The 23,968-nt window shown below is 36.4% G+C and overlaps 1 protein-coding gene across 6 annotated transcripts in view; it reads right to left on the reverse strand.

Annotated features, from left to right (window-relative positions):
- UBR2 (ubiquitin protein ligase E3 component n-recognin 2) overlaps positions 1–23,968 on the reverse strand; it is a 58,459-nt gene that overhangs the window by 27,856 nt on the left and 6,635 nt on the right. For 3 of the 6 annotated variants that reach the window (XM_086461866.1, XM_086461865.1, XM_086461871.1), the window contains exons 3-18: positions 21,771–21,849; positions 20,143–20,256; positions 17,166–17,293; positions 16,011–16,149; positions 14,287–14,349; positions 12,944–13,064; positions 10,203–10,310; positions 8,680–8,768; positions 7,906–8,004; positions 7,733–7,831; positions 5,245–5,408; positions 5,056–5,155; positions 3,863–3,991; positions 3,021–3,204; positions 1,919–1,980; positions 928–1,038 (exon numbers count right to left, since the gene is read on the reverse strand). In XM_086461866.1, the coding sequence (XP_086317992.1) occupies positions 928–1,038; positions 1,919–1,980; positions 3,021–3,204; positions 3,863–3,991; positions 5,056–5,155; positions 5,245–5,408; positions 7,733–7,831; positions 7,906–8,004; positions 8,680–8,768; positions 10,203–10,310; positions 12,944–13,064; positions 14,287–14,349; positions 16,011–16,149; positions 17,166–17,293; positions 20,143–20,256; positions 21,771–21,849 (1,789 nt within the window). Of the gene's footprint in view, positions 1–927; positions 1,039–1,918; positions 1,981–3,020; positions 3,205–3,862; positions 3,992–5,055; positions 5,156–5,244; positions 5,409–7,732; positions 7,832–7,905; positions 8,005–8,679; positions 8,769–10,202; positions 10,311–12,943; positions 13,065–13,260; positions 13,290–14,286; positions 14,350–16,010; positions 16,150–17,165; positions 17,294–20,142; positions 20,257–21,770; positions 21,850–23,968 lie in introns of those variants that run through there. The other 3 variants (XM_086461868.1, XM_086461869.1, XM_086461870.1) reach the window with 3 other exon arrangements.

Raw genomic sequence — 23,968 nt, forward strand, 5'->3', positions numbered from 1 at the left:
GTTCCATTTCTTTTAATAGTTGCAATAAAGGACATCACCTTATTAAGATCCTTTAGGTGAAGAAGCAAGAAGTGTCAGAATGTAACATGTCTGAGCAGCTTAATTCAGGCTCCTACTACACACGCATTGCAATTACCTAGTGAAGATGGGGGCTTGTGGGAGGGAAAGAAGTTTCTTGCAAATAAATCAAATTAACACCTTGCAGAACTAAATCCTGTTTCTGCTGTAATCTGTGTCTTGCTGAGAAAGTCACTTTAGACAATCAGCCTGGTGGGTGGCAGTGACATTACAGTACTCATTTTACAGCTTTTATGCTCGAAACACCTAAAACCTAATTCATATAAACACAGAGAACTAAGTTTAGAGATGGATGGAGCTAGTCTCCAGAAGTATGAAAGAAGTATGAGAGAGAAAAGCCAAGAAGCAGTCAGTTCTACACTTGTTCCAATGCCTCTGTGTGGTCTTTGGATTTCAATTATTTTATAAACAAAAATAGTACTAATATCTTGATGGTGCATATTTTCATATTTGAGACACTTTTATGTGAAGGGGATAAATGCATTACTGCAGATGCACAGATCTAATTCTGCACTTCATGCTGCTGCTGCACAGTACATAGTAAAAAGGCTAGGAGCCGTTAAATGCATTAAACAAAAACTCCTTCAGGCACAGAGCACTAAGGTCACTGAGCACTGTAGCAGTCCTGACACAAAAAAGCAACTTCTAACTAAGAAAATAAAGACCAGTTTAAAAGCATAAATATTCAAGTGATGTGAGTGCTGATATAAACGCCTACCTCGCATTGCCTTCCTTAAGATTTACACAAGCGAAATTTGAAATCAATACAGAAAGTGGAGGTTTTGAGGTCCAATATTATCTTGGAAGAGTTACTAGAAAACAGTGATTCTACAGCTACTGTGTACTTACCTGATTAACAAGAGAGAATCCATTTCTTCTCCACATCCCTGCATGCACTTGGGCACATAGGACTAAGCATCGTAGAGGATGTTCTATTAACATAGGTGGGCTAAGTTCACTCTGCATTAAGAAAATGCAATATTTTGATATATAGAGAGAAAATAAAAGAATACAGGACTGAAATAAAGGAGCATGATATTTATGATCATTAAAATATTTTGGCAAGACAAACAGAAGCAAATCCAACACAAAGTTTGATAGCCTATTCACAATCCATCCAATCACTGTTTACCACCCTCACCTTCTGTCTTTGCTCTACAGAAGTACTCAACAAGGGCTTTAGTTTATTCTTAAAGACAGTAGGTTTTGTATTTTAAAACATCAACACTATCAATTTAATGACACTGTCAATTGCTTTCTTTCATTCAAAGGTTAATACTTCTTTGAAGAGACACGGAGATTTCTTCTCCCAGTTATGTTTTCTCTTCTTTTAATTTACCTTACCCTTTTTAACTTCCCCTTAAAGAAACAGCGTATCAACAAGAACACGCAGGAAGTAAGAATGAGCTGGGGAAGAAAATTAGAAGCTAGGCCAAGGGGAAGAAAATTAGAAGCTAGGCCAAGGGGAAGAAAATTAGAAGCTAGGCCAAGGGGAAGAAAATTAGAAGCTAGGCCAAGGGGAAGAAATCAGATCCTTCCAGGAGTTCCCAAAACCAGTTTCTACTACAGAAAGAGGGTAATTCATGAAGAACTGGATACAAACGTTAAACCTGAGTCTTAAGTTATTTAAGAGAGAAACACTGACTGCTTATGCTCCAGTCATGAATATCTAGATATCAATCTTTTAAATGATAATTTTATCTACTAAAGATAATCTCTCTGAACAGAATTCATCGTAAAAGGGTCCTTTGTTTTATTTAATAACATCCTACACTTACATGACCAATTTCACTTTCAGCATTAATTACATTTAATGAACATGCTACATTTTATTACATACCAGGGGTAGGAGCTCTGGAAACTTATATGCCACTTCAGTTTTACTCAGCAAAACATGTAAGCCTACATAAATACACGAAACAAATACATACATAATATTACATGCAATATTTATATAATTCAAATAGGACCAAAAAGGTCACCTAATTTACTATCGGACCATTTTCTGGACGCAGCTACAACTAAATCTGCAGATTTATAACCCTGGAGCTACTTAGTTATTTCCTGAAGAGACATATTACAAAGTATCCATCTTAGGAGAATTACAGTTTTTGCATTCCATCTGGATAAAACTTGCAGTACAAGTGAGATTTTTGCCTTTCTTTTAACTGTGTCATGTCCCCTCAGCGACAGTCAAGAGTCCTTGCTCTATCAGGACACATTATCAACAACATCTCACCTTTTCTATCAGTCCTTAGTGATTTACAAAATACCCCAGAAACTATAATGAAGCCCCTACAAAATACACAAGGCTTTTCTGGTTTGCTTTGTTTTAAAGCTACAAGGGTTTTGCTTAAAGATTCAAACATTCAAAGCTATTTGATGCTGAGCTGCATAGTATTTTACCTAAAAATTACCTTTTTCACTTCATTATTTTTATCATATGATTTTCTGATTCTGTAAACTAAAATTTCTCAACCTCTTTTCAAACACACCTGCTGAACAAGATAGGCACAATACAAGAAGATACAGCTTAATTATCTGGTGACACACTTGTTTGATAAATCTGTTCTCTAACAGAATGTTGATTAGCCTATTCAATCTGACAGCTAAACGTATTTCAAAACGGCCAACTACAGTCCATGCTTTGTTGCATTTCTTTTGCATCACTTACGTGGCAAAAGCAGCAGTAACTGCCTACAACACACCCCACTGACAAATCCAGAGACATAAGACAATCTCCCCCAAGCTTGAAATGATAGCAACTATCCCAATGCTTGGGAACATATTGCCTAGAGGCTATCAAACAGCTAGAAAATGGCCAAAATGCATCCTATTCAGGCTCTAAACAACTGTTGTGTAGTTCCTTATGTACAAACAAATACAAATCACATTTATACAACATTTTTCATTTCCCAAAACATTTTTAACCTACTTCATACCTGCAAGTAAGCGAGAAACTGGGAGATGAATGCTAACTTTTTCCTGAGAAACACAGTATCTGATGGTCTCAACTGAATGACCACACATACTGAGAACAATAGGCTGTTCTCCATCAGTAAAACCACTATGACACTGCATCAACACAGTCAGGCATTTCTTGTAAGCTTCAATTAACACTTTTTCCTAAAAGAAAGATTGCAAAATTAAGATAAGGAATCCAACAAAAGGAGCTGAATTAAGGAGGGCACAGATTGCAAAACTCATACTGGTATATCTGATTAGAAAAACACCCACTAGTGTTATTTTTTTTTAAACTGATACTATGGGAACTTTCTGAGCAACGATCATGCTAGGTTAGTGAAACCTGCACATTAACTAACAGTGACAGATTAAAGCCAGCTTGAATGTTCAAATATTCTAGGATCACTTGTTCCTCAGCCATATTTTACCATGCTGAAGTTCTATAGTCTTAAAACATGAAACACTTATGGAGTAGAAACCTGATTTATAATCAGGCAGCATTTGGTAGATCCAGGACCTACTCTATTCCCTCTTCTCCCAAAATTATAACCTGATAGTGTTGTGATGGTCATGACTGTCAGATGTGCGACAGAACTCTCTGCAATATTTTTTAGAAGGCTTAACCACGTTCTTATGAATTGGTCAGTTCAAGCCATAAAAAAGATGTGTTTAAATACAGAAAAGATCTGCACTTGCTCAGAGAAGCTGATCTTGGCTCATGGTGCAGTTACGTGTTCAGCTCAATCGTTACACAAATTAATGTTTAGGTTTTTCCCCCTTTCACATATTCACATGGAAAAACAGTTCAGAAGGAACTTACATCCAATGCACACCAGTCCTGCATCATTGAAATAACAAGTGTTAATTTCATCTGCAATGTAAATGCTGCCTCCCATTCCGGTTCCATTTCTATGTGTTGGCCTACTTGACGAGTTATTGGATCCATACCCTAGAGCAAAAAGAATTATGCATTTCAACAACAGTCACTGAAATATGTTGCTAACGTTAGCATAAACGTGATACCGTGGCCACCTGTCCTTATAAAATATTGTTGCTACAACAGGGAAAAAGAAGCTTGGGTCCATCTGAACAGGAATTATACATATTGAAATAATAAAAAGAAAATGAAACAGAAATTGGAAGAGAAGAATACTGGGACAACAAAGGTTCTGGATTCAAGCTCCATTTATTATTAACATTTGTGGAGATTTCAGTATTATGAGCAATACAACAACGTTTGCATACATACATTATCTTACATTTTGGTTTTTAAATATATTTTCTAGGGATGTGCTATTAAATGCAGTTAAGTACTAACTAAAGACTGGGTACTACAGTACCTAATCAGCTCTTGGCATAAGAAGGAAAAAAACCCAGCATGATCTGAGGATTACAACATATTCAAGAGAACATGGTAAACAGACTACTGAAAGCTAAGTGCTGAGAAAGGTGTGCTACTGAAGTTCTGAAAAGTGGGAGTGATTCTGACATATACCTTACGGATCACACAGTCAATTTGCCCTTGTAAAAGCTACACTGCTTTTAGAATAGTCCTCTTAAGGTAACACAACACATGAAAGGGCTGGGGAAAAAAACAAAACAGTGAAGAGATCTATTTGTATGTCAGGAACTACATATTCCTCAATACAAGGAGCAACTCTGCTGACACTTAAGGAGTAACTGGAGCTCTCGCTATCAGGGAAAGTTGGTTAAGATGGACCAAGATTTCGGTCACACAATTAATTGTCTTGTCTGACTCTACGACTGCAAAATATGCCCAAAATGACAATTTTCTTTTTGAACCGCCCTTCCTTTTTATTGCCCTCTACAACAAACTAAATTTTAAAAAGTTAGGTGAGGCGTTATGTTTCAGGAAAACATGACAAGTCCAAAAGTTATACTGCACTGAAGTTACAAAATGAACAGTACATTAATTTTCTTCCATTTTTATACCATGATAGCTAACTTCCTGCTTTAATTTTGCAAAATTTTGTAATTCACAGATTTACATACCTGCATACATTTGAGTAATTCTAAGAAGGCATCAAAACCCTCTAGGAACTTGTGCCTCAAGTCATCTGACCACTCAGTTGGCTTACTTATCAACACATACCTGGGTACATTAGAAAGATGCAAGTGTTAAGTTTATTTCATTTTCTTCCTCCTCAACTGATCAAATCAGCACATATTTGATATACTTACTTGAGATCCAAAATAAGGCTCTGAACACGCCTGAATTTGAAAGCCTGCAGAGCAGTGTAACGTTCAAACTGAAACCTGCCTTGGATGTCACGGTGCCTTAAGTGGTCCATGAAAGTTCTGATGATAGTGGTCATGAGATTTTCTTCTGTAATTAGCATTCGAGCCTATGCCAAAGTACATTGAAATTTGCTGTAACTAACAGACACAGCTAACAAGAGTTTCACACTGCACCGTGAAGTTCATGAAATACATGAATTTTTATCAAAAATAGTTACATCAATAATGGAAAGAACATATTGAAAGCAAATCTTCCAGACATTCACAGAAGAAAAAAGTAATCTAGGCAGAAATTATCAAAATCCAGATCTCTTTCTTCAGATCCCTTCCATACAGAAGTTGGACTGTGGTTAGGCTCCTGCTAACGTGTATAATTATGACACAAGATCTATGTTGTTAAGGGTCTTATAATTAACCTACACCTCCCTTTAAGTACGTGTTGTCTCCTCTCATATAATTTACGTATGAGCCCTTTAGGGGAGCGACAGCTCTTCCGTCTTCTGCTTACAAACTGTCAAGCGCTGTGGTGAACAGAGTGTCTTCTGAACTGCTAAGCAACTGTATAGTGCAATTTCCACATGGAAATTAAGTGATTTATGATTGCCCTCAAGGGCTACAGCATCTATCCACATGTTGTAGGAAACAAACCAACAGGCATCGCAAAGCCTGACAGTCTTCCACACCCAACCTAACCTAACCCAACCCCACAACAGAGTAGGAGGCACCAAGAAGTTACTGACATCTCCTACTTATGAGCTCTTCCACAGCCCCCCCATTCTGCTGGTTCTCCAAGGTAAATGGGATCAATCTTGCAGTTCTCAAACCCCATGAGGATTTTATTACATGGCTGGTAGATTCAAGAAGACTGCCCACTCTGATCTACTTCAACAACCCTGTGGTTGTTGACTAGAGCTTCTGGGTTCTACAGCTGCTAACAAAACTCTAAATTAGAGTTTCTAAAATGCTGCTGCAAGGGAAAAATAATAAAAATCTAATGGTTCACATTTTCCCCTCAAAATCACCATCAACACAACCAACTATCCTCCCTCAAACAAAAAAACCTCAGTTGCTTGAAAGCTCAAACTCTTAAACTACTAAGATCAGTTTGAAAATGTTACTGGGAGGTGGTGGGGCGGTTTTACCTTCTTCAACTTATTCAGTGAAGAATGAATGGCTTTAAATATATAAAAAAATAATTCTTAATTCATATGGTAGGAGCTTATGATTGCTTTCATGTCATCCGTCTGTTCCATCCTTCTACAAAACAAGTCAAAACCAATTTGCTTTACTTTTTTTGCATGCTTTTGAAATAGAAAACATGTAAGAGGGACACTGCAATTATTCTCCCCTAAATAAATTTTTGAAATTACTTTTTTAAAAAATTATGTATTAATACACATATTCTATCACCCCATATGCCAAAGGGAAAAATAACACCATAACCATTTGAATAATACTGGTCAGTTAAGGCTAACTGTAAGCCTGAATATTGGCAACATTCTTATTGACAGTACCAAAATTAAAAGAGGTAACACAATATTGCCCTGAACCATGGAAACAAAATCCTGAGGTCCTGTGGAATTCCCATGAATAATATCCACCCCTAGGAAACTGAAACGCAACTTTTCTCAGTATCATAACTGCCATGCTACTATTGAATTTTAGAGCTCAAATAAGCTGATTAAATTTGGAAGGATTCAGAAACATTCATTTTTTTAAACAATTCTGGCTATGAAAGTCACAACTTTCATTTCCAGTACAGCTCCAAAGTTTAATTTGTCTAGTTCACCATACAAGCAAAGACAGACTTATTTGAAAACTGGACCAAAAAAGAGACATTTCCCAAACAGCAGTGAAAGACCAGCAGTTAGTGAGCTGGGAGAATTAACAGTGTGCGAAGAACTGTAACAAAAAATAACTGGAAACTTAAAAGAAAACATCATCTGAGTCTAGAAGTACCAAAGGAAGTAGGGAGCGTCATGAGACAGCTCCTGCTTGCACTTGTGTTGATGGGAAAATTAACAAAGTGGATCATCTATAAAACTGCACCAGAACAGCACGCTCCGAAACTGTGACAGGCAAACCATAATGTAGATTTTCTACAGTCAGTAACTGTGGCTCAGCATGATGAGGAATTTAAATGTTATATGTGTGTGTGTCTAAATCAATGTTTAAGTACCTTTCTAAAAAAGCAAAAGAAAAATGTAAAAAGAAAAACCAAAAATACCCAGCCCCACTCTGGGAAGTCAGACTCAAACTTTGCAAAGCTGAACCCTTTAACTCATAGCAATGTACGTAACCAGTCTGACTGCTGTGCAGCAGCAGTGCCCTGCACTTCCACAGTAATGTTAGACATCTGCAGTCTTGATTCAAGAACCTTGAGTGGCTTTTAACAAATAAAGATTTCCTTTGTTGGTCTTTTAGTACTTACAAGAGAAGGCACTGTGAATATCTGTATCGAGAGGTCAGCAATTGAGAACTCTCTGTCGTGGTCATCTTTCATAAAATCACTCTGCAATCGCTCATAGTTCTATTAAGAAGGAGGCAAAAAAAGGCAAGGAGTGCCAACTATCAGTTTTTAAAAGAAAGACAGGCACTACTCACCAGAGTAGGTACAGTGAAGAGTTGGACAGACAGAGCAGCCACCGATACTGCCCGTTCGTGATCATCCTCCATATAATCTCTCTGCAACTGCCGGTAATTCTAAACAACAAGGGGAAATTCACCTCTAATCCACACTGACCTGATTTTTTAATTTAAATGTCTGCTCTGGGAAACTTTAATGCCACGACAAAGAGAAGAGTAGCTCTTACGGATAATTATATAGGCATTTTGTACAAAGAACATGACAACTTAATCTGCTCACACGTGAGATCTACTCACTCTCATTTTCACAATAAAGGCTAGTATTTTATTTTCTACTCAAAAAAGTTATTTGTCTTCAGCAGGGTGAGCAGAATTTTGCAGTGCTGATTTGAAGCATTTCAAATACTCGTAACTGCAAAAATACTACTCAGCATAACTGAATTTCAGCACTATTTCTGAGTACTGCTGTAACAGCTTACACCTCAACAATGAGAAGCGATTAGCTCTTAAGAAGTGATAGCCTGCATAGTTGACAGTGAAGACAAAAACATCTGAACTGCTTTAGCTCTGGGGAGTCTGGAAAGCCCATTTTCTTCCCAAGAGATGAGACGCCACTATAACTAATATTTTGAAGACAGAAATAAGGTAGTCAGCATTTCATTTCAACTTTTCACTTCCAAAAAAAGGGAAAAAATTCTGGATAACAGTTCATTTGAAGCACTGTATACTAACTAAACTCTCTTCACTAGACAGTTTTAGCATTTAATAGCTCTTTGTAAGAAAGATACTTACTCTTGCAAAGCGGATAGCGAAAAGTTTCTTGTATTTCAAATCCATAAGTAGACTGCTCATGAATAACTGGTGATACACATTTCTAGCTCCTGTCAAGAAAAATGAATGAAATACTGTGTGTCACTATTTTCTATCAACATATTATGGAAACATTTAGAAAATAAAACTTTTACAGAATGAGGTAAGTGTGCATTTCAGAGCAGAAGCTCCTTTGATTAAGGCTGTCAGGTGGTAGCAAAGAACGAAGAGGAATACATAAAACAAAATTCTTCAAGTGGCATTATTTATTACCACTGCATAAGACACCACTCAGCTGTTGAATGGGAACATAAACCTTCAAATATAGGGCAAGTCTGGCAAACAAGACCAGAACTCTATTCCTCCTCAGGATAAACAGAGGATTTGCATGGCCCAGGGAAAAAAAAAAAGAGCAGCACACTATTACAAGAAGTCCTGGGAACTGCAGTAAACTCGGCTAGTTGTGAAGCAATCTGCAAAATAATCAGCTTAGCTATCTCTGAATTTCTAGTCTGCCTGAGCAGCATCCCAGAAAATATCATCAACAGAAATAAGAACTGACTATACGTAGGTGGAAACACATGCACGTATGTACCATTTCTTTCTGTAGGTCACTTCTAAGTCAAAAGTCATTAGACTATTTCCTTAACGCAGAGTAACTATGGAATACGTGAAAAAGTAGAGAAATATTGATGTTGAAATAGAAATTGAAAAGTTACTCCTTGCCTACATCCACTTTTCATCTTACTTGTTTTATTGCTGCTCCAAGAAGTACCTCAGAACAAAAGATACCGGGCGGTGGGTAGCAATCTTCAAAATACTATATTCATGTTCAAATAAGGGATATCTATACATATCTATACATCTCATCATTCTTTGCATTTCTCTTTCTCACATCTAACCTTACATGCCCTCTCAGGATATGAAATCAGATACAGAATCCATGAGGGAAAAGAAATTAACCACCTCCACTTCCTCAAAATTACTTTTTAGCTATTCCCATTATACCAATCAGGCTTTTAAAATGTTAAGGGCTCTAAAATAACAGAACAGTAGTTTTCACTGAATGTTCTCGAAACACTTAAGAATACCTCATGAACACAAACACAAGTCAAAGCAGAAAACCTCTGCCCCATCCTCTAAAGAGAGACATTTCGGTAGATATGATATAGATGCTGAGACCCTAGAAAGCAAACAAAGCCCAAATCACTCTGTTTACTTAATTCCCCTTAACTATCACTGTCATCCGCGTATTCAAGTGAGCCTTAATTTCAGACTACTTTGAAAAATTAGATCTAAAACCAACCCCACCTCCAAATAGTCTCCTTACATTCTTGTCTCCAACAAATTTGGAATGCATCATGAAGGGACAGATTATAATAAATCAGGCAATACTATCTATAATACACCACAGGAAAAATGATCAAACATTAGCAGCTACGGTAAAGGGAAAACTTTCATGTGCAGCATTCTTTTGTATTTTGCAGAAGTTTGAGAAAACTCACCTTTCCACAGTTTAGAATCATACAGCATCAACTTATCCACAAGAGAAGAATTTTCACCATCTGGCCCCTCCTGTAAACCAACCTGACACAATATTCGACGAAGGCCATCTTAATGAAGAGAAATGTTAAGTTAGTTACAACTTAAACACAAACATGTACATTATTCTGACATACTAGAATTTTCCTAAGACACAGTAGAAGCCATAGGGCCCTCTTGACAACTGATTAACACTGCTCATATTTTGCTGGTAGAAACACAAATATTTTACACCTTACAAGTTTCACACTAACCTTACAGAACATCAGGAACCGCGTGAAAACTGCCAAACACAACGATTTGTTTCGAAGTTATGAGATAAAAACGTGCTTTCTTAAAAGTGCTGCTGGCTTACTAACGTAAGAAAAAATTATACAGCAGGCTAATTTTCGAGGATGTATTTTTTCTGTTCAGAGTCATCTCAAAAGGAAAATATAATTCATACGTGAAACAACTTATAACTTATCCATGAGGTTTTTCTGTTTACACTTACTAGCTGCTATTATTTTAAAGCTTCTCTACATATCCTTTTCTAATGGAAAGCAGTAATAATTGTTATTATATGAACCTGTAAGTTGTTATATGCTTGCAGACAAGCCTGCATCTGCAACAGAACACAACACAGACATGCTCACATTAACAGTGTTCAACCTAGCTGTGCACTGCAGGTAATGCCTATTCCCTAACACATATACACGACTTACAGGCATCAGCCCTTATTTCTGCAGGCTGCTCAGCCATCTCGGCTTCTGAGGTAGAGCTGGAAGGGGCTTAGTGCCATGTATACCATAACCTGCACTGCATGGTGCCATTCCATACAGCTTGTGAACCCCTATAGCAGTTGGGGCGGGGGGCAGGGGTTTGCCTGGCAGAGCTCAACTCCAACTACTGTTACGAAGGGTAACAAACTAATGGAAACTACTGCATTGTTCAGCAAACGGCAAACAGATGCTTATTCCTGAAGAACTGACTTTGGCTAGAAAGGACGTGGTAATGAAGCTTGTGACAAAGTTCCACAGTAAGGTTTCTCCCTTATTCACTGACAAGAGTTGGAGGCTCATTTCACAGCAATTACCCAACCTAACTTTGTGGCACAGCAGAAGACGCCAATCACCCTTTGGTCAGGGACATTTAAGTGTAACCACCCAAGCAGTGCAACTCTATCAGCCCATGTTCTAGACGAACGGTAACAAGCTGTTTAAAAGATTGAGCAGAATCTGGATGTTTGGGTGTGTTTGTTAAAAAGCTAAGGCAAACCAGCTTTTTCAAAAGTGAATTTCACAAAACCATACTCCAGAGTGCATTGCAAGGCTGCACCTCGAGATGCATAAGGCATTTCAAGCAGCTGAGCACGTAGATCACAGACAAAACGTACGCATGCTGCTTACCACCAAGCATTATTTTGGCACTTCTGAATCATAAAGGACACTGCATTTAATGAAGCAAACTCTGCAGAATTTCAGAAACACCATACACACAAACTGAAATATAAATTCGGTGCTTTCATCTGTGATTTGATACCCCATTAACATAACATATTCAAGTTACTTTCTCGCAACTGTAATTTAGTGCTGAAAATTAATGACTTTGGCATCCGGCACAAATGATGTGGCACAAAACTGGGCTTAAAGACAATGTGAAAGACTGTGCCTGCCTACACTGAAAGGAATATTTATCCCAGAAATTAAGTATTTTCATGTCTCTCCTTTCTATTAATACCTATTATTTGCCAGCAACACTGGCAAATACTTGAACAAACTGCTATCATAACTTTTCAAAAGTTTGATTTACATATCTTCAAAATCTAACTTACACAAACATAAACTACTGTCTATCACAAAAGAAACATGATAGAGAGATCCTGTGTCTGAAATCTTGGCTAGTTTTTCAACTAGCAGTCTAATAAAACATATAATCTCTGAAGAAATCTTGCACCTATGCACAACATACATGCCATATTACAGCTGAGTATGCTTTGCTAATAATTCTTGTTAACATTTACAGATGCATAGAACAGAAAAGTGCATTGTGGACTGTATCTACATTTCTCCCTATCGGCAGTTTGACAGGTTTTCCTTTTATTTCCTCTCATGCTCCACATCTTCACAACCTTGTGATTCATCAGGACAAAGGAGAAACCAAGTCAAAACAAACAGAGTCTTCCCATAAAAATGATACTGTGCATCCTGATTCCTTTGAAGAAACTTTTTTCTGAGTATATGATTAATACGTCATTGGCTTCTATACTCACCCAAAAACCTCCACACATCCTTGAATTTCCTCTGGTCTTCTACTTAGCAAAAAATCTGAAGCAATCACTTTCATCATCATTCATCGAATTATTCCTCAATAATTTTGTTTTATCTAATCAGACAGGTTATTTTCAGCTTACTGCACTCATTTAAAAAGAACTAGGGACTGAAAAATATCTTGTTGGCATACAGCATTTGACAGTGATTCTCAGCTTCTGTTCAACAGCAACTAAACAGAAAACAGTATCTGAGAAGATTAAAACTGGTAGTACTTTCATATGGAAGTTAGATCTCAGAACAGTACTTCAATAAGAGAAAATAGAATGAAGTCTGACAAGTTATTAATAGCTTTGCCTTACAGATCTGAAATAAGTAGACAAAATTGCTTCAGGAATTCAGTTTGCCTCATGAATATTCTCTCACTTGTCTCAAAAAAGTTGAAGTTTGCCCACCTGAATATCCAATAACACTGCCAAGCCAAGTTAGGAGCTTCAGACCAAAGCTCTGATGGGCAACAATAGATGAATGCATAACTTGTACTTTCAATGGCTTTGTCTGACGACTGGTATTTCTCTTAAAAAGAAAAGGAAAGAGGAGGTAATGCATATTTAGGTGGAGACTAGCATATATTTCTGTACAGAAACACAGCATTCCTACGATCAATTGCAGTAATTTATAATATTAATACATATTCTAATTACACCTACATAGGGAAGAAACAAAACCAAAAATATCGGAACTTTGTTTACCCTATTAATATTTGAAGTACCTTGTTATGCAACATCAACATATTTAGGCCAACCCGTGTTCCACTCTTGGCCACTTATCAATGTACACACTGATCTGCTGCATTTCACCGATAAACCGTCCCACACACAACCTAAGACAGCCATGCACATTTGTTCCTCACAACATGACATGCAAGTCACACAGCAGCCCACCAAGGGAAGAAACTGACTGTCCATATACTGTTTTCAAAAATGCAAATGAAACACACAGAGTTAAAACAAGACTATTTCCCCTCGTCTCCATGTTAGAAACCTTAATAGTTAGACCTTACATATAAAAGTAATTTGTTCTTTGACTGCATAGGTGGCAAGTTAAAAGTATTGCACAACTTTATCTTTAAAGATATGTTAATGTTTTCAAAATACCTTAAACAGTTGAAGGCCAGTAACTCTAGTTGCGGTATTTGTTTTTCAGTGGTAGTATTATACATGAACCATTTATTTCATGTGATTAAGTACTGCACTGCAGCAGTTAAAGAAAAATTAAGTAGAAAGTATCATTCCCATGTACTTAGAAGGAATAACCTTGTATACACATACAAACACACATATGCAAAATCAACAAATATTTGTAGTTTCATACGTTGATTCAATCACTAACAGTTTCCATATTTGCGGCTGTGAAAGACACAAACAACTTCATACTACAGGAGAAAAACTAAAATAGTTTAATTTCACTGATCTGACTAACATGCAATTCTAAAAGTTTACATTTGAGGCTCCTGATCAAACTATTTTCTGATAGGAAAAATTGTCTAGGAACTTCTTTTTAGGAAATTATTTCGAGTGCAAGGTAGACCATAGTAGAAAAAAAAAAAAACACAAAAAGAAAAATGAAGCATAAACCTGTATTTTGATACCTCTACTGTGCATATTGTAAACTGTCTCTCCAACATTTTGTATTATTAAAATATAAAGAGTCATTATGGTAATAACATCACAAGGCTCCACGTAGCAAAGCCTCTTTTTGATTGAGATGAGACAAAAAAGTAGATAATATTACTTACCACTATTACTGATTTTGCTTGATCACAGTACTGGAAGTCTCCATATCGCACAGACCTACGCCCCTTTAAATTTGTAAAGTAGTTAACATTACCATCAGCTTCTAAACAAGAAGTTCAATTGCTGTGTATTACATTAGTATAAAATATATAGTAAAGCTTTCAGATGCACTCTTTCTTTCATGCTGTTTTCATTTTTTAAAGTACCATATATAGCTACATAGCTGGATTTTCAAAATGCACCCTGTACTTTTTGAAAGAATATTAAATTGTATCATATATGTGGTCACCTGTTATACTAAATTTTCTGTGTATAATATTGCTTTTAAGATGTAACTATCACACTTCTTTTAAATAAAATACTGAAAACTTATCTTTAGTACTAATGCATCAACCATTAGTTTTGGTAGAATTTAAAGCTATTTCAGACATTCTAACGCCTTTTAAAAAGTAGATACTAAAGCTAATTGGTCTTTTAAACATACAACTGAAGTACTCTGTTTATTTCAAAACTGGAAGGTTTCCAGTCTTTCTATACTGTTAATACACAGATAGTTGATTCTATTTATAGTGCATTATACACAGGATAGCTTGCTGAGATTTTAGATCTGGTCTGATGCCAAATCATTGTTTCTGGCATAATCTTCTCATTTTTTACATACACACACACACATGCACATGTACATATGCATTCATGTATGTATTTAAAGTTAGAAAAGGGATTAACAGTAGGGAAAAAATCTCCAAAGTGCATCCTTCAATACACAGCATGTGCTCAAGTCAGCACATATTCAGGGATCAGAAGGGAGTCTTTTGGTTACTAATGTCACAAAAATAGAGTATTGACAATACCAAATAAAAATCTAGCTCACTGTTAAGTAATACAAAGCGGTGATACTTCCTTTTCTACTGACCTTCTTGAAGTACTTTAACAACCTAAAATGACACACTCCTTGCCATTTTGGAAGAGAATTCCTCCCCACACCACCCTCCAAAAAACTGCATGAGCCAACAAAACCATATAAAAGGACACTCATTTTCACAGCAACTGCTTACAGGGCACAAATAATAAGATGCAGTTGTCCCTAGAAAGTGTCCTTTTCTTAAAAAAAAAAAATGCACACAAACCAACATACAAACACAGCTGACAGAGTGCTTCCGAGACGGACATATTGGTTAAAATTATATTCAGCATGTAGTGATTCTGAACTCATTGTTCTTTCTAAATGCAGTATGAAATGCTTTACCTTTTCCTGCTATTGTGATCCGACAGTTACGAAAAAGAAAATTAAATTAAAACAAACCAACACACTAATAGTTCCATGAGCACCAGAACTAAAGTAGCCAACTATGGATTTTATCCTTCACAGTTGACTGGTGTTATTCTGAGAAGCATTTCGCATGCTTGGAGCACATATAGGGACCCTTTCAACGTCACCTCCCTGGCATACAGTAAGGGATGAGCTACAGCTTGCTGCCTATCCTCGACAGAGAAGTGACAGCCTGCTATCTACACTCACTGGACTTACTGGAACACAGTTACACTGAAACATATATTCAATATTATTGGACTGGCCAATGAGTTAAGACAATTTAGGGTGTCCTGACACACAGGGCTCAATCACATTAAGCACGCTCTTTGGGAAAACAAACTAAAGTAAATGTAGACAAACAAAATAAACATCAGGGTAAGTATAATTAAAAGTTTTAGCAATTAATTTACTTACATCTCTATCCACTGTTGTTGCAAAGCCAATAGCTTCCTTCTGTGTGCAGTTGACAGCCTTCTGAAGAGTATAAATAACTTGTTCATAGGTATGGACTTCATCATTAAAGAGCATGCAGTAGTAAGTGTCACTCTTCTCACTTCAAAGCAAGGATTGAATTTATATAATTCAAAGTAATGTAATTTAAACAAATCAACTTCTAGTTTAACAAAGTTTTCCACTAAGCAGACAACTCAAGCCTGGACTTTCTTTGCTATACTGGAATGTATCTCAACAATTTATTTGAAAAGGACTGACCACCCCTAACTTCTATAGGAATGTGCAACTTCCCGGAATAATTAAGTCCAAAATGAGCAAAATCTTAAGACAATACTTAAGTCTGAGTATTATTTTTGAACATTTGTTGATTTATGAATTTATGAATGTTTCCTACCAAGGAAAACTCACTTCCTTCCAGTGCAGCTGTGCTCAACACATTCCCCCATAGTTTCTTTAGATTTCACCCATCTTGGCATTGTTTTGCCACACCCAGTTCCCCAATATTGCATAAAGATCTATTAGACAACAAAAACTTATCAGTCTCTTAAAAAACCCAAACTCCATAATTGTCAAAACCACAACTTATTAAGCTTACATAGATTCAGTGAAATCTTTTGATTCCCATCATTTATTTACACAGCATTCCTACTCCCACAACACAAAGTAAAAGAAACTAACAAGATGTCACAGATGAATCCATGATAACTATGATACTACAATACACTTAAACATTCTGTAAGGCTTCAAAACCTGCCATAAGTGGATCACCAAAAGTACAAATACTTATGCTACCAGAATTTCAGTAACTTTGCTCATAAGAAATTAACCCACCACTTGTTTTAGGATACTGTATTTTACTAACACTTCTTTCAATATTAAGAAAATGAAGGTATCACAAAGATACTGCTTCATCATTGCTATGGAGTATATTGTATTGTATAATCACAAAAGTAAAATATATGAGAAAAATCTATTAAACTTATTTTAGTCCCCTATCTACAAAATATTCCTGATAGTTTTAGGAAAGGCAGAAAACATAGTTAAAATCCGAATTTGCATTTTCTATTACAAATATCTGCAAGCCTTTAAAAGGCAGAACACAAATACCATACTTACATCATTTCGAGGCCAGGCAATTCATTTTCCTTTTCCCATGTTAATATATCTACTGCATATTTAAATGTGATGGCAAAAATATTATACGCTCTTGCTACCATATCTTCTGGTAAGTGCACGAGAGGATCCTGGAAAATAAATATAAATAGAAATTGAGAAACTGAACAACATTCAAAACCAAAATTGGCACATTTGCACCTCTCTTTGTCAAAGATCATGTAAGAATCTTTAATGATGCCTTTAAATTACTTTACATTTGAAAGGAATAGAGTCAATAATCATCCTATTTTCTTTTCTTCACTAACAATTACCAAAGCAGTAATCTAACGTTCAATACCTAAACAGTAACTTGCCTCTGATCACCCACTTAAATTTTCACATTTTTCTCCATTTTCACTTTCATTGTCACTACTTCCGCACACCTTCTCAGATAGTTCTTCTGAAGAACTTTTACCCTCAGCTGTATTAAAGTCTGCTTTTTCCACAACCCCTTCAAAAACATAATTTGAAATCACTGTAGCTTTTGTTCCACAACATTAGCAAACTGCAGAATACAAACAACTATGCATCTTGTTTTATATGTAGCACACATTTAGAGGCAGAAGTCTTACCTATCCAAGCTTATACAACATCCAGCACGCTGGGATCATCATTTATGATGCACATCTCTTACATGCCGTGGTATACAAATAACTAAATGCAACTAGGTATTTCATAATGATCTGCCCATGTCTCAGTCTTGTTCACAGACAGCTGTTCCCCTTTTGTACATGGACCATGTACCTGCTGGTGCCCATTCTGCACTCCCCAGGGTGCTCTCTATTTGATGTCCGCAGCAGCCACTACAAACTCATCTTCCCCTCTCTGCCAGACCAGAGTGGCTGCTGCTGCAGGTGGGGAAAGGGAAATGAGGAGCGGGGAGGGAGAGGAGTGCTGCCTCAGTCTGCAAAGTCAAAGGGACTACTTTCTGGAGCAGCAAATGAGAACCACTGCCAACTCTGAATCAGGTAGTACAGGTACCACTGCCATTTCCTCCCAATCCATCTCAAGGGATTTGTGTGTGAATACAAAACATTAAAAACCTCTTCTCAAAGGATACTTTTACTATTTCAAATTTTTGATGTTCAGAACAACTAGTTTCTCCTTTACAAAGCTGGAAAAGGAACACTACACACCCTGCAGGTCACCTGGACATATATACTATACATTGGGTCACTGACACAATTCATCATTTGGTATTTTGAAGTATGTGGAATTGTTAGCCAATTAAAATATTTAACAGTAGCCCAATTGCTGTTTTAGGATTAAATAATACCAAATTCTGTGTTTCACTACAGTTTATGCTGTGTAAAAAATTTCAGCCATGAAATAACCTTTTCAGAACTTAAGTCTGCATTATCTACAGAAGGACCTTGACAGTCAATAATTCACCTGTACTAGTAAAGTTTATCCACCCCACCCCCCTTCCAAGATTCTTTAGGAATATTTGGAAGCTTTACAGGAATGTTAACAACTGCCATTTCTCTTTCTTTTGGTTCATTTGAAACTTATTTTGGGTATGGAGAACTACCAGTCACCAAAATCAAAGGCAAACCTTAAGCAGCAGCACTGCTTCCATTCCCTGAACTTTCAACAAAGACACATATCTGGGCAAGGCAGAAAACGGACTCCAATAATGCTCGACAAATGATCCTTGATCTACTTTGAACACAACGTTGCGTAACACAAGAGATCTCAGTTCCCATCACTCACGGACAAGAAACACAAAGCCTGCCCAGTACCTCAGTTCTTCTGTCAGTCACAGGCACTGTGTGAGCATCTCTGGACACAGAAGTAGCAGTGCACCCAAGATTTCAGAACAAGAGTTTCCTAAGGCTGACAACTAATGTCAGCTGGCACGTAGACCAAGTGGTGAGTCCATGCAGCACTGCTAGAGTCTTAGGGTTGAAATAGTGAGAACAGATTTTAGAAGGGCCACTGTCGCTACAAATACAGTTACAGTTGCTTCACTTAAACCACCAGATCAGCAAAATTACTACAAAAATTTGCCTTATATTTTCCCTTCAAAGAAATCTCACAGAAATGGTATTACATAAGAAGAGACATGAGTGGCTAGACCAGAAGCCAAACTAGCTACTCTCACTACTGAGATTTAATAACAGATACTAAGGGAAGAGCATAAGAAAAGGACAGAATGCTCCTCTGGTCTCCAGCAATTTAAGACACTAACAGTTCCCACACCAAAGATAGTATCTACAATTTTAAATGGCCATCGATCATTTTTTCCCTCCACAAACATGTTAAATTTCCTTCTGAACATACAAAAACTTTTAACAACAATGGTGTTTTGTAACAGTTAGACCAACAGCTTGAATTCATACCGCAAGTAGCAGCATGAGTTTTTGCATTTAGTATGTCCAAGTTGTTATGCTATCAGAAATAGTGAAGATATGTTCTCTACTTACCTTCTCCATACCAAACAAGCTTTTATAAGACCCCTATCTTACACCTCCATTATGGCTTTCCTGTAACAGCAAGCTGTTTTGATTTAAAAAGTCTGTGCACTTCACTTTGCTAAGAGTCAGAACATATGTTGCACAGACAGCTTAATTTGGCTTCTTCAGGCACATGATTACATACAGATTTTTTTGTTGTTTTTCCCCACGTGGCAGACTACCTTCACCTTTCAGAATAAGACAGAAGAACAAAGAAATAGAACTGAAGCTGCAGAGGTGACCACGAACATACAAAGTGAACCCTTCAAGTAGAAAATGTCATTCTAACTAACTCCTCTAGTTGGACAAGGCATTAGTTTTGTCTAACACAGTGTGGTTCAAATATTACCATGAAATTTCCTACCATCTCTCATGCATGGTATACAAGACTAAGCATAACCTCATATGAATGATTTACATATATACACACCTATATACACAGTTAACAATGTTTTGAAACCTGATGCCTCATTCGTTATTACCTCTTCTTCTGCAGTCTCTGAAGTGTTAAGTTCGTGCTTTTGACAGTAAGGACCTTCTTTCCAAGCTTCCGTATCGCCACAGTCACAGAAACCTCCTCCACCTGATGTTGTCATCTAAAATTATTTAAAAAAAAAAGTTCATGTGAATATGCACACATACACACACATTAAGAAATTAGTAATTATAGCTAAACTACAAAAGCACAACCATGACACCTGATAACTTTAGCCAGTACCCTGTTAAAATAGCAGTGAACCATGTCTGCTTCTACAAGGGCTGAAAGCTTATCTACTTCATCAGTCTGCCTATGCCAAAGGAAACTGAAGAGAAAAAAAAAAAATTCAAACACCCTCATTCTGCCCCACCTGAAGGGTTTTTCCTGGTTTTCAGTCTTTCTGAATCTATTACTTGCAAGGCCATCTGTACTATTTCAGATTCTTATATTTTTAATCTGAACAAAGCTAAATTGTTTCATATAGCACTATTACACAGTGAGTAAAAGATGTGCTGTTTACAGTAAAAGGAGTTTACAGGCAAGACAAATTTTTCACATAAGTCTTAGGAAGCACAGAAAAAAGTATCTGAAAAACATAATGATATATTTACACTGTTTCAGTAAAACTTATTTTAAAGCTAAGACCACCTCAAATGACTGAAGTGTAACAATATTCTTTTTGAACCACAACTATTAACTGACTGCAAAAAGAATTCTTCTTTCATGTATTTTTGAAATACAGGTACATTCTGTACGTAGAGGTACATCCTACAGCATCAACAAAATTACACAGACATTTGAAAAAACATTTGCTTACACTTTTGGATGTCACCTAGACTTGCCAATTCACTAAGCTTGCAAACTAAAAACCTACATACAAGGAGCATGCTGATACAGCAAGCTGGGTTGGGTTTCTTGAGGCAAGTTGTTGTGTTTGGGTTTTTTTTCCCTAAATCCTAGTGCTCAGTGTAACCATGCAATGATAGGATTTACATTAACAGCAGTGCAGTATTGTCAAAAAAAGATTTACAGAAAGACTGCACTAGTAGTTTTCACTTAGTTTCTTAGTTTAAAAAACACACCAAGTCTGCCTTGGTTTTGTTTGTACATTTTTTTTAACTAATCAGTTCTGCTAATAGCAGTATATTACTAAAACAGCACCTACAATTTTAGTTTTCTGGTTTAACTTTATGTTTAAAAACAAACAAAATCCTGCTATTGTACAGAATTTGACAACAATTCAGATGTTTAAAGGAAATGAATGTGGTTTCTCAATAAAGGTTTTTCAATACCTTTTACAAATAGCCAAATGTCAACATCAAAGCAAGTAAAAAACTACTCTAATGCCATGAAATTCACTAAACATCACATGTTAAAATAACGTACTCTCATTTGTAAGCTTAACTATTGTGCATAAAATGTAATGGCTTGATATTTTTAAGTATTAACTTTCAGAATTTACACTCAGATCAAAATACTCAAGTTTTTAAGGTTATTGCAGACATAATTCCAAACTTTGTGTTCATCCAACATTTTGCAATTACGTATGCATTCTTAAACTTTAAACAAGGCATTTCATACACATACAAAATTATTAACGACTACATCACATATTCCAGCAGAATTACTAACCCTGTATCGGTGCTCTCTATGAATACTTCCGAGAAAGCACTCCATGCATAACACACAAGTTGGGTCAACTGCACAGTCCCTGGCAACAGCAACAACAAAAAAAGAAAGAATCCGTAAACAAATGTTTTTACCTTTAATTACATATTTTACAACAGGTAATTTTTAAGTATCACTAACACAAACCTTCTGATTAATGTATATATGATTCTAAACAAGGAAAGGGACGGCTTCCAAGGAGGGGGAAATGAAGGAGGGGAAAAAAAAAAAAAAATCTGTTCTCATAACAGAAGAGACTTTAAAATATTGTCTGGGTAGCGTGTATATTTAGGCAATATAGTCTTTGCCTTCAAGAGGTGAGACAAGTATAAAAGCAAGTAAACATATGAATGACAGAACACCAGACAGGCAGGTAAACAGTATAAACCCAAGCAAGTTCTCTCAACTACAGAGTATAAGCATTAACAACCTCCAGCAATCAGAAGACATTCTTTCACTGAACACTGGAAAGAAAGATAGCACACAACAGATTAGATCAAACCTCTGCTTCTAAGTTTAGTCTTGCAAGCTCACTGAAGAGGCCTGAAAATGCAATTTCCTCAACCAGGAGATCAGAGGCCACAATAAGGTCCTGTCTAGAAGCACTGCTATATTAGATAGAAGTAATCTTTCTAGCAAAAGAGGTTAAACAAATGAATGAGACCATTATGCACTATATTTAACTGTCTCCCTAAAAAACACTGAAAATATATGACCCTATACAATGCAACTGACTTAAGGCACCTCAAGATTAAGGGAGGCAGGTTTTGCAATGTAAAAGTAACTATCAAGAAAATTAATATCTTATGATGGCTATTATTAAAATAAGAATTCAGAGAAACAACTTATTTTGTTCAAAAGAAAACATCAGAGAGCCTATGAAATGTTATTATCAAGAATTATCTTAATTCCATTTCACAAATAAACTAAACCAGGTAACCACTGAAAGATAATCAGGCAACCATGACTTACTATGCAAAAAGTACCGTTTTCACATTTGTTTTCTCCAAAGGAGCCACTAAAAGCAAAAATGTCAAAGAAAAATTATACGAAGCTCTTCTGGTTTCGAGTAATTTATGTTCACGCATTTCTTTTTTTTTTAATTTTAAAAAATCAAAAACACTTATTGAAGCAATATACCTACAGGATTGGGTAGATCAGTTCTACAATACTGAGTATCAATTCTTCAAAGCCATGAACCTGTGGCAATATAGCTACAAACTCAGTACCACTTGCAAAGAAATTTCTCAAACAAATAAGGGTGCTTACACCTAAAGCAGAGGCAGACCTGTAAGCTTCACAACTGGACAGAAAAGCCACTGCTTTTAATGTAAAATTATTTTAATGTAAAATTATTTTCTGCATCCCACGGAAGTCTAAATCAAACTCTCGTTGCTCTTCATTACCAGCTATAAGTCAAAGAAAATTACTATTGCACAACAGGAAACATTAACAGTGTTACACCTATGTTCAGTACTTAATCAAAAGATGAAACTCCATCTTGATAGCAGCAACAGCAAAAATATTCTATATTCTCTGCTGACTCCGACTTGAGCAGAAGACTCGACAAACAGCCTACCAAGACACCCTTTTTAACCTGAATGGCATTATGATTCTATTGCTGTTTCAGTAGGAAAATTATTTAAAGACCATGAATATGAACAGCACGTTCACTCGTTCTCTAAATCCTCCACCAATGGATTGCATTATTCTATCTTTTCATCATACCTGACAGCATTCTCAAGAACACACTTTACATATTGAGTTGTTGGTCTTGAAAAAGCAAGTGTTTAGAAGAAATTAACAGAACTCTCAGTTTTCATTAGTCCATATGAAGAGTATTAGGTCACTAACATATTACTTCTAGGCTGCAATGCAATTTGACTTGCATTAAAACACTAGTTCTGAGGTTTGGTTTTTTAGTTCTTTGAGACCAGATTTCATGAAAAGGTACTGAACAAATGCTAAAAATTCTTTTTATAGATTTTGATAGTCCTCAGCCTCCCTACCCAGATCTCTTCATTTTTTCACAGGTGTGAAGGAAGAACATCCGAGATGAGCCTGAGTGGTCTTAGTGGTTGAAAGTATCTCAAGTACCCACCAATTTAATCTCATCTATCTCAAGATATGGGGTCTCAAAATATTTCCAAAACAACCTATTC

Source organism: Leptosomus discolor, chromosome 2 (assembly GCF_034619465.1).
Source record: "Leptosomus discolor isolate bLepDis1 chromosome 2, bLepDis1.hap2, whole genome shotgun sequence".
In the NCBI taxonomy this organism is placed as follows: Eukaryota; Metazoa; Chordata; class Aves; order Leptosomiformes; family Leptosomidae; genus Leptosomus; species Leptosomus discolor.